Source organism: Anastrepha ludens, chromosome 6 (genome assembly GCF_028408465.1).
Source record: "Anastrepha ludens isolate Willacy chromosome 6, idAnaLude1.1, whole genome shotgun sequence".
NCBI classification, from domain to species: domain Eukaryota; kingdom Metazoa; phylum Arthropoda; class Insecta; order Diptera; family Tephritidae; genus Anastrepha; species Anastrepha ludens.
Genome location: NC_071502.1, coordinates 112,893,967 through 112,906,172, shown reverse-complemented (window position 1 = coordinate 112,906,172; position 12,206 = coordinate 112,893,967). Strand labels below are relative to the sequence as shown.

Here is a 12,206-nt window from a genome sequence, read left to right as displayed (position 1 = left end):
AGGTATTAAATGAATACCCATTCAAAAAATGTATTAAATTTGAATTTAAAAAAGAAACTTGAAAGACCCTGTATTTGCACAAATTAATTGTATGAAATCTCGGCAAGACTGCCAAATTTAATTTAATTTTATTTTTTAACTGCACTTTTATTGTTTCTTACACTGGACAACTGGCTATTATTTTTATTTTTTATTTTTTGTTTTTGTTTTTGATTCACTAAGAAGGCACGCCAATAAAAAAGTACGATCACCTGTGTTGACAATAATAGCAGCGCGACATATGGCAAAGTTTGGCCATTTATTTACTTTTTATATAATTCTTTTTATTTTTTATTTAATATATAAAAATATAGTTTATACTACAATAAAAATCGTATTAATCAACCAATTTTTTATCACAACTCCTCGTATGCAGCTTTATTGCCCGTTGCAGTTTTATTGCTAATTGCAGTTTTATTGCCCAAAGTATTTGCTCTCATTTGCAAGAAAAAGCCCAGCGCCAATAACGAAAAAAAATTCCCAAAAATAAACGGCGCTCGTAGTCATTTCAAACTTGGTGTTGCTATACAAAAATTCAATAAGTCAATTTTTCGCAAAATTTCAAACTTTGCGTTACATAATTTTTGTTGTAGTATGAACTATAGTATATTTTCATAAAAAAAATAGTGGTGTGTTTATAATTTTGTAACGAGATGTATAATGAGAACGAATTGTAGCGGTACAAAATAAAAGTGTTTAGGACAAATATATACGAGTATATAAAAGGCGGCCGCCGTAGCCGAATGGATCGGTGCGTGACTACCATTCGGAATTCACAGAGAGAACGTCGGTTCGAGTCTCGGTGAAACACCAAAATTAAGAAAAACATTTTTCTAATAGCGGTCGCCCCTTGGCAGGCAATGGCAAACCTCCGAGTGTATTTCTACCATGAAAAAGCTCCTCATAAAAATATCTGCCGTTCGGAGTCGGCTTGAAACTGTAGGTCCCTCCATTTGTGGAACAACATCAAGGCGCACACCACAAATAGGAGGAGGAGCTCGGCCAAAGACCCAAAAAGGGTGTATATATTATACAACATATATATATATATGTAAAAGGTCATCAAATTGGTGGTACTTTTTCAAATAGGGTCTTTTTGACAGATCACGCATGACTACTGTCAAACTACGTACATAATTTTTTCAGTATTTATTGACATTTCATCATGGAAAGACTTACGCTTCAACCACGTTTATAAATTGTACAAATATGTATTACGAAAATCGACGCTCTGTGAAAAGTGTTCATCGCACGTTCAGGCGGTGTACATAGCCGTCCTACCGAACCAACTATTCGGCAAACCATCGACAAAATTGATAATAATTTTACATTATTGGATGATACTCGTCCAATTAGTAGAACCCGTACAGCCCGAAGAGAAGAGAATGTAGAGGCTGTAAATGAGAGTTTTGCCGAGGACACGGAAGAACAACAACTTGTTGTTGTTGGGACCCGAATTTCGTTCAGCGATGACGTCCATTTTTAGCTTAATGACGACGTCAATAAACAAAATTGCCATATTGGAACTGAAGAGCAATCCGAAAAAATTTTTTTTCAAGATTTATCGGCAATTTTGTTCATCGGGTCACAATCGATTTTTTTTTTAGCATAAAAGAATTTTTTTTTTTTTCAATTTAAAATCCGATACCTCTAAGTTGATCACCCTTTACATATATACCCATATCAATAGGTTAGGTTGTAATGGTTGCCCAGAAAGTGGGCCCACTTGGACGAAAGAAGTTTGGTTCATCCTTTGTGATACCATTGCAAGGGGGGAAAAAAGAGGTGAAGGAAAACGATAGGGCGAAAAGGAGTGGGGTAGGGTGTATTTGTGAACTATGAACGGTGACTAATTTGCGGCTGTGTTAGCCGTTTTATGCTGCTGATGAAGTTCATCAGATTTTTGAAATCAAGACCTACTATGTCAGCAGGGCAGAAAAGAAGTGGGAGTTAAATCTTATTCCCGCGAGAGCGAGCAGGTGCTGAGATGATCCCATCATAAAGCTAACGTAAAAGGGGCACGAAGTAATTCCAAGTCTCACGGCATGTATGCTCCGCGGATACTGCCCCTTGAGGATTCTCACAATATTTGAGAGCTGATCAAGAGGAAAATGGTTACAATCGAAACCAAATTTTGTTCGCTTTTCATTGTTTGGATATCGCCCTACATGAAATATTTTAACAGTGCGGGATGAAATTTTATTTTCTTTGTTAACCTTTTTGACTAATGTCATACCAGTCATGAATAAAAGCTTGAAACGTACCACGAGCCCTCTCCACCAACGATCGGAATCTTCCGGCACTAGCACAATTTCGTTGCAGTCCTTACAGCACAGGTGACACCGAGCGTTTCGACAAAGCACGTACTCGTATTGATGAGTCTACGACTTATCACATTTTCAATATTAATATTTTGCGACTATTTGGATATAAAGTATCTATTCATAAGATGGCCACTGTAATTAACAACAAACGCATTCGCTTGACTACTTCAAAGTAATGTTTGGCGGTGTTCGATTGCATTTCGCTTCTTAACAAAACATGAATTGGTGACAACCCACCAGAGATTAAGCTACAGTCTAGTGGGCTTCCCGTAGTGAATCGTAGCCAAGGAATGTCAAGATGTTTCCGCCGGCAAATGAAGTAGTAGAAGTAGTTTTTTGGTATTAAAAAGGGTAGATCCCAAACAGTCGAATGAAGAGAGGCCATCGATGAAACGAACGTTGGATAAAATAGTGTGTCGAACTAAAAAGAGGCTATGTTGGAAAAAAAAGCTTTTTTTATTTAAATTTTTTTTTAAATTATAATATTTATTTATTTTTATTAAATTTGTTCCTTATTTAAATTTTCACCCAATCATTGAATTTTCCTCGTATCCACAAAATATCGTTAAATTAAATACTCGAAAGTAAGTTTGTGCGGAAAGAAACAAATTGTGTGCCATTATGTGGTTTTGTGTCGACAATTATTTCACCCATTTATTTTGCTCTGAGACTGCTTTTAAGCTTATATGTAAGTCGAATTTTAATTTATTTTGTCATATTTATTGTTGCTTATTTGCGACCGAGAAAGAGCGAAAAACAAATGCATGCAAACTTTGAAAGTTTACTGAGTTAGCAAATATCGAATTCTAATTTTACCGAACTTGGACTCAAGACGCCGCGTAAGAGTGTAGGTAAAGGACCTTTCAAAAGAGACGCACAGATGTCAGTAGTGAATAACTCCAACTACAACATAGTGCAAAATTCGTTATTTTTTTGTGGAAATAATCGCCCAAATGAGTGGAGAATTCAAAGGCTGGTGAAAAAATTAAAAAAAAAACTGGTTTTGTTAAGGATATAAGAAGACGGGTAGACTAAAAATTGGACGTTCTGTAGCACAAAGTACTGCTGAACAACCTTCAACATCGATATCTCGACGTTCGCAACAATTATGAGTCGACTGTTTGGAGAAATTTACCCGTAGACGAGCTCATGGTGGACATTTAAACGATGTAATTTCTCACATATATTGCTAAGAGCCTTGTTTTGAATACAAAATAGTGAAACCTGAAAGAATCTACATTTTTACATGGTTTATTTTAAAACAACATCTAAGCGCATTTTTGAAAAACCCTTTAATACAAGGCTAAATGAGGTGCAAGCAAAATCACGCTTAAGTAACAGTTCTTCATTTGGTCTCAATTAAAACGGATTCATATAATATGTATATACGGTGGTCACGGTAGCCGAATGCGTTAGTGCGTGACTGCTATTCAGGAGAGCGGAGGTTCGAATATCCTTCATGAACATCAAATAATAGAAAACTTTTTTCGAATAGCGATCGCCCCCCGGCAGGCAATGGCAAACCTCCGAATGTATTTCTACCGTGAAAAAGCTTTTCATAAAAATTACTTGCCATTCGCAGTCGGCCTAAAACTGTACGACTCTCCATTTGTGGAAGAACATCAAGACGCATGCCACAAATAGAAGGAGGACAAAAAAAACGAACAGAAGTGTAAGCGCCAATTATTATTTTTTTTATATAATAGTGGTATATTTTTTTTGTGTTCCTTTGTTGGTTTGCTTTTATTCATTTTGACTTTGCAAAAACCAAATACGTGTAAATGTTGTTTTTGCTCTAGTGACTTCTCATTGCAAGAATTTGCTTTGATTACCATTGGTTTTGTCAGAGCATAAATGTTAGACTCTCTCATTGAGAGTACGAGTAAATGATCTAACATCATGTCCGATATTTCCGGTTAATCGTCGAAATAAAATTGAAACACAGTTTTTTTTTTTTTTATTTTTGCTTTTTTGTGAAAAAATTCTTTATTTGCTGAAAATTATCGATTTAAGCCATGCTAGCCATGGTAGACTCGACCCACGAGCGTAGTGAAGGTACATCAGAGTATACACCAGGGTAGCCAGTCCTGGCACAGCCGTAACCCCATGATACAACACCAACCAATTGGCTGTTAGCCACCAATGGACCACCAGAGTCACCCTGGCAAGCATCCTTACTCACTGCATAAGCGCAAACCATTGTTTTCTGGATTTGCGAACCATACTTGTACGTGCTAGAGGCGCAAGCCGCCTCATCAACAATATCTACTTCGACTTCTTGGAGAGTAGTGGGCAAAGATATGCAAGTAAGGTAGCATTTAGTACCCCAACCGGTGACTACAGCCAAAGTGCCAGTTGCTGGTGTCTTTTCGGCCAATTGGATGTATTTAATCTTGGCGGACTCTGCCACAGGAGAAGACAAGCGGATCACAGCAATGTCGTTGACCATGGTCTTTGAATTGTAGCCAGGATGGTAAGTGAATGATTTTACAGAAACCAATTCGCCACCACTGTTGTAATAGGTTGAACCCAAACGAACGTAGATTTGTGATGCCGAATACGTTTGCAAACAATGGGCGGCGGTAACGATGAACTCAGAGCTGACGATACTGCCACCGCAAAAGTGTGAACCGGACTTGAGTTGCAAGGACACCTGGTAAGGGTGAGCTGAAATGGTGGTGTCTACACCATTCACAATACGTCCATCTAATTCGTCTGGCAAGGACGCACCACAAGCCAAGCTAACCAAAGCGAAGAGGGCTACAAAGCGAAACATTTTCAAAAATTGACTGTTGATTGTGTAAAATCGGCAACGGTTTTATATAGTGGCCGGTGTGACTGATATCACAAGAAGGGAACAACAACAATAACGCAGATAATGGACAAACTTGAGCGCTATCTCTTGATGGAAGGACTATGCCATAATAGCAAACATTTGATATTATTATCTCTGCTATTTGATATCGTTCTTATAGCTTTTAATGCTTTCGATACTCGTAACATGTCTTTCGCCGGACGCCTTTATCAGTGAAAAGACGCACTTCCAATTAAAAAGATTCAAATCAATTTTTTCTTTATATAATATAATTTTTATATATAATTTCATATAATTCCACTAAGTTATGTGGTCATTCTTGTTGTGACAATCTTTCAGACTATTTTATGCTAAAATATCTTCTAATGCCAGAGTGTGGTTTTGTCGATACTGCTCGCGATATTTCTAAGCAAAATTCTTTGACTTGGAACTGTTTACTGTCATAAGCTGTTGCTGAAATTACCCAATTTGTTTACAACCTACAGCTACGCAATTTGTTTACAAAAAAATATGCATCTGAACGCAAAGAGATGAATTATTCTACATTCTATGATTGACTACCGTTCGGGAGTGCGTAGGTTCCAATCTCCGTGCATGAAACAACAAAATTGTAGAAAAAGTTTTTTCGAATAGCGGTCGCCCCTCGGCAGACAAGGGCAAACGTCCGAGTGTATTTCTGTCATGAAAAACTCCTCATAAAAAATATCTGCCGTTCGGAGTCGGCTTAAAAGTGTAGGTCCCTCCATTTGTGGAGCAATATGAAGATGCGCGCCACAAATAGGAGGAGGAGGAGCTCTTTCAAATACCTAACAGAAGTTCAATCTGGAAAGTAGCGTACCTCGCAAACCTTCAACGTCAAATTCTCAACAGTTACTCCAGTGAAGAATACCAGCTTTTTCAAGAAGAGGCAAGCGTTTCTCTTATTGAAAGAGAGACGCTCTCAATTTAAACTCAAATGAGTTTCTTCACTGGGTCTTGAACATAACATAAAGTATGATACTTCCATTCCTCCTGGAAATATAGTGTTTTATAAATTTTTAATATGAACCAAGAAAATGCGATCAACTACGGCATGAAAAGTTGGAGCAGGCAGTTGAACAAGTACATATGAGTATGTGCCACCTTTTTTTTTTTGTTCACTCCTCTCGGGAGCATAGGGCCTCGACAAGACTCTTCCATCGTACACGGTTCTGTCTACTGTTGTTTTTATACCGTCCCATGAAATTTCGGCATCTGGCAGTTCGCGAAGCATCGACCTTCTCCAAGTGTTTTTTAGTCGACCGCGACCTCTGCTCCCTTGCGGGTTCCAGTCTAATGCCATTCTCTTAATGCTATCTGGTGGTTTTCTCAATATGAGAACAATGAAATTGACCCATTTTTTGGTGCGTATGGTTGCTGGCGATGAAAATGGGTCTCATATGAGACAGCCTAATGTTCATATGGTATGGATGATCACAACTTGACGGCGATGGCCACACAGCCAACGAAGCAGTCTATGTATTGCAAATGAAGTTTTCATTAAGAATAATTTCACGAAATTCTGCACCAATTTGGTCGCCAATATTGGGTTATTTTACGCCTTGAGACTATTTGATGTGCGGCCAAATCAAAGATAGGGTTCATGTGAATAAACCAGCAGCAATTGATGAACCCTCAATTGAATTGAAAGGTAATTTGCGACGCGGAAAACGAGACCCAATTATATCTAAATTACATCGGAAATTACACAGAAAGAAACGACATTTGAGGACATTTGTGAAATATCATTTATCAGCCATTCATTTATCAGCCCGACACTACTTGTCTTGCATTGGTTTCCTTAATCTATTTGATTTCTGACAGGGTAGGTGATTAGCCTGCCGCTATCAGGTATTAAATGAATACCCATTCAAAAAATGTATTAAATTTGAATTTAAAAAAGAAACTTGAAAGACCCTGTATTTGCACAAATTAATTGTATGAAATCTCGGCAAGACTGCCAAATTTAATTTAATTTTATTTTTTAACTGCACTTTTATTGTTTCTTACACTGGACAACTGGCTATTATTTTTATTTTTTATTTTTTGTTTTTGTTTTTGATTCACTAAGAAGGCACGCCAATAAAAAAGTACGATCACCTGTGTTGACAATAATAGCAGCGCGACATATGGCAAAGTTTGGCCATTTATTTACTTTTTATATAATTCTTTTTATTTTTTATTTAATATATAAAAATATAGTTTATACTACAATAAAAATCGTATTAATCAACCAATTTTTTATCACAACTCCTCGTATGCAGCTTTATTGCCCGTTGCAGTTTTATTGCTAATTGCAGTTTTATTGCCCAAAGTATTTGCTCTCATTTGCAAGAAAAAGCCCAGCGCCAATAACGAAAAAAAATTCCCAAAAATAAACGGCGCTCGTAGTCATTTCAAACTTGGTGTTGCTATACAAAAATTCAATAAGTCAATTTTTCGCAAAATTTCAAACTTTGCGTTACATAATTTTTGTTGTAGTATGAACTATAGTATATTTTCATAAAAAAAATAGTGGTGTGTTTATAATTTTGTAACGAGATGTATAATGAGAACGAATTGTAGCGGTACAAAATAAAAGTGTTTAGGACAAATATATACGAGTATATAAAAGGCGGCCGCCGTAGCCGAATGGATCGGTGCGTGACTACCATTCGGAATTCACAGAGAGAACGTCGGTTCGAGTCTCGGTGAAACACCAAAATTAAGAAAAACATTTTTCTAATAGCGGTCGCCCCTTGGCAGGCAATGGCAAACCTCCGAGTGTATTTCTACCATGAAAAAGCTCCTCATAAAAATATCTGCCGTTCGGAGTCGGCTTGAAACTGTAGGTCCCTCCATTTGTGGAACAACATCAAGGCGCACACCACAAATAGGAGGAGGAGCTCGGCCAAAGACCCAAAAAGGGTGTATATATTATACAACATATATATATATATGTAAAAGGTCATCAAATTGGTGGTACTTTTTCAAATAGGGTCTTTTTGACAGATCACGCATGACTACTGTCAAACTACGTACATAATTTTTTCAGTATTTATTGACATTTCATCATGGAAAGACTTACGCTTCAACCACGTTTATAAATTGTACAAATATGTATTACGAAAATCGACGCTCTGTGAAAAGTGTTCATCGCACGTTCAGGCGGTGTACATAGCCGTCCTACCGAACCAACTATTCGGCAAACCATCGACAAAATTGATAATAATTTTACATTATTGGATGATACTCGTCCAATTAGTAGAACCCGTACAGCCCGAAGAGAAGAGAATGTAGAGGCTGTAAATGAGAGTTTTGCCGAGGACACGGAAGAACAACAACTTGTTGTTGTTGGGACCCGAATTTCGTTCAGCGATGACGTCCATTTTTAGCTTAATGACGACGTCAATAAACAAACTTGCCATATTGGAACTGAAGAGCAATCCGAAAAAATTTTTTTTCAAGATTTATCGGCAATTTTGTTCATCGGGTCACAATCGATTTTTTTTTTAGCATAAAAGAATTTTTTTTTTTTTCAATTTAAAATCCGATACCTCTAAGTTGATCACCCTTTACATATATACCCATATCAATAGGTTAGGTTGTAATGGTTGCCCAGAAAGTGGGCCCACTTGGACGAAAGAAGTTTGGTTCATCCTTTGTGATACCATTGCAAGGGGGGAAAAAAGAGGTGAAGGAAAACGATAGGGCGAAAAGGAGTGGGGTAGGGTGTATTTGTGAACTATGAACGGTGACTAATTTGCGGCTGTGTTAGCCGTTTTATGCTGCTGATGAAGTTCATCAGATTTTTGAAATCAAGACCTACTATGTCAGCAGGGCAGAAAAGAAGTGGGAGTTAAATCTTATTCCCGCGAGAGCGAGCAGGTGCTGAGATGATCCCATCATAAAGCTAACGTAAAAGGGGCACGAAGTAATTCCAAGTCTCACGGCATGTATGCTCCGCGGATACTGCCCCTTGAGGATTCTCACAATATTTGAGAGCTGATCAAGAGGAAAATGGTTACAATCGAAACCAAATTTTGTTCGCTTTTCATTGTTTGGATATCGCCCTACATGAAATATTTTAACAGTGCGGGATGAAATTTTATTTTCTTTGTTAACCTTTTTGACTAATGTCATACCAGTCATGAATAAAAGCTTGAAACGTACCACGAGCCCTCTCCACCAACGATCGGAATCTTCCGGCACTAGCACAATTTCGTTGCAGTCCTTACAGCACAGGTGACACCGAGCGTTTCGACAAAGCACGTACTCGTATTGATGAGTCTACGACTTATCACATTTTCAATATTAATATTTTGCGACTATTTGGATATAAAGTATCTATTCATAAGATGGCCACTGTAATTAACAACAAACGCATTCGCTTGACTACTTCAAAGTAATGTTTGGCGGTGTTCGATTGCATTTCGCTTCTTAACAAAACATGAATTGGTGACAACCCACCAGAGATTAAGCTACAGTCTAGTGGGCTTCCCGTAGTGAATCGTAGCCAAGGAATGTCAAGATGTTTCCGCCGGCAAATGAAGTAGTAGAAGTAGTTTTTTGGTATTAAAAAGGGTAGATCCCAAACAGTCGAATGAAGAGAGGCCATCGATGAAACGAACGTTGGATAAAATAGTGTGTCGAACTAAAAAGAGGCTATGTTGGAAAAAAAAGCTTTTTTTATTTAAATTTTTTTTTAAATTATAATATTTATTTATTTTTATTAAATTTGTTCCTTATTTAAATTTTCACCCAATCATTGAATTTTCCTCGTATCCACAAAATATCGTTAAATTAAATACTCGAAAGTAAGTTTGTGCGGAAAGAAACAAATTGTGTGCCATTATGTGGTTTTGTGTCGACAATTATTTCACCCATTTATTTTGCTCTGAGACTGCTTTTAAGCTTATATGTAAGTCGAATTTTAATTTATTTTGTCATATTTATTGTTGCTTATTTGCGACCGAGAAAGAGCGAAAAACAAATGCATGCAAACTTTGAAAGTTTACTGAGTTAGCAAATATCGAATTCTAATTTTACCGAACTTGGACTCAAGACGCCGCGTAAGAGTGTAGGTAAAGGACCTTTCAAAAGAGACGCACAGATGTCAGTAGTGAATAACTCCAACTACAACATAGTGCAAAATTCGTTATTTTTTTGTGGAAATAATCGCCCAAATGAGTGGAGAATTCAAAGGCTGGTGAAAAAATTAAAAAAAAAACTGGTTTTGTTAAGGATATAAGAAGACGGGTAGACTAAAAATTGGACGTTCTGTAGCACAAAGTACTGCTGAACAACCTTCAACATCGATATCTCGACGTTCGCAACAATTATGAGTCGACTGTTTGGAGAAATTTACCCGTAGACGAGCTCATGGTGGACATTTAAACGATGTAATTTCTCACATATATTGCTAAGAGCCTTGTTTTGAATACAAAATAGTGAAACCTGAAAGAATCTACATTTTTACATGGTTTATTTTAAAACAACATCTAAGCGCATTTTTGAAAAACCCTTTAATACAAGGCTAAATGAGGTGCAAGCAAAATCACGCTTAAGTAACAGTTCTTCATTTGGTCTCAATTAAAACGGATTCATATAATATGTATATACGGTGGTCACGGTAGCCGAATGCGTTAGTGCGTGACTGCTATTCAGGAGAGCGGAGGTTCGAATATCCTTCATGAACATCAAATAATAGAAAACTTTTTTCGAATAGCGATCGCCCCCCGGCAGGCAATGGCAAACCTCCGAATGTATTTCTACCGTGAAAAGCTTTTCATAAAAATTACTTGCCATTCGCAGTCGGCCTAAAACTGTACGACTCTCCATTTGTGGAAGAACATCAAGACGCATGCCACAAATAGAAGGAGGACAAAAAAAACGAACAGAAGTGTAAGCGCCAATTATTATTTTTTTTATACAATAGTGGTATATTTTTTTTGTGTTCCTTTGTTGGTTTGCTTTTATTCATTTTGACTTTGCAAAAACCAAATACGTGTAAATGTTGTTTTTGCTCTAGTGACTTCTCATTGCAAGAATTTGCTTTGATTACCATTGGTTTTGTCAGAGCATAAATGTTAGACTCTCTCATTGAGAGTACGAGTAAATGATCTAACATCATGTCCGATATTTCCGGTTAATCGTCGAAATAAAATTGAAACACAGTTTTTTTTTTTTTTATTTTTGCTTTTTTGTGAAAAAATTCTTTATTTGCTGAAAATTATCGATTTAAGCCATGCTAGCCATGGTAGACTCGACCCACGAGCGTAGTGAAGGTACATCAGAGTATACACCAGGGTAGCCAGTCCTGGCACAGCCGTAACCCCATGATACAACACCAACCAATTGGCTGTTAGCCACCAATGGACCACCAGAGTCACCCTGGCAAGCATCCTTACTCACTGCATAAGCGCAAACCATTGTTTTCTGGATTTGCGAACCATACTTGTACGTGCTAGAGGCGCAAGCCGCCTCATCAACAATATCTACTTCGACTTCTTGGAGAGTAGTGGGCAAAGATATGCAAGTAAGGTAGCATTTAGTACCCCAACCGGTGACTACAGCCAAAGTGCCAGTTGCTGGTGTCTTTTCGGCCAATTTGATGTATTTAATCTTGGCGGACTCTGCCACAGGAGAAGACAAGCGGATCACAGCAATGTCGTTGACCATGGTCTTTGAATTGTAGCCAGGATGGTAAGTGAATGATTTTACAGAAACCAATTCGCCACCACTGTTGTAATAGGTTGAACCCAAACGAACGTAGATTTGTGATGCCGAATACGTTTGCAAACAATGGGCGGCGGTAACGATGAACTCAGAGCTGACGATACTGCCACCGCAAAAGTGTGAACCGGACTTGAGTTGCAAGGACACCTGGTAAGGGTGAGCTGAAATGGTGGTGTCTACACCATTCACAATACGTCCATCTAATTCGTCTGGCAAGGACGCACCACAAGCCAAGCTAACCAAAGCGAAGAGGGCTACAAAGCGAAACATTTTCAAAAATTGACTGTTGATTG

At 37.7% G+C, this 12,206-nt stretch overlaps 1 protein-coding gene across 1 annotated transcript in view; it reads right to left on the bottom strand.

The window, feature by feature from the left end:
• The window catches only part of LOC128867243 (transmembrane protease serine 9-like), a 35,649-nt gene extending 23,443 nt beyond the window's left edge, over positions 1–12,206 (bottom strand). The window contains 2 exon segments of the mRNA XM_054108346.1: positions 4,373–5,168; positions 11,427–12,206. Coding sequence (XP_053964321.1) covers positions 4,373–5,168; positions 11,427–12,183 — 1,553 coding nt within the window. The 5' untranslated portion in view covers positions 12,184–12,206.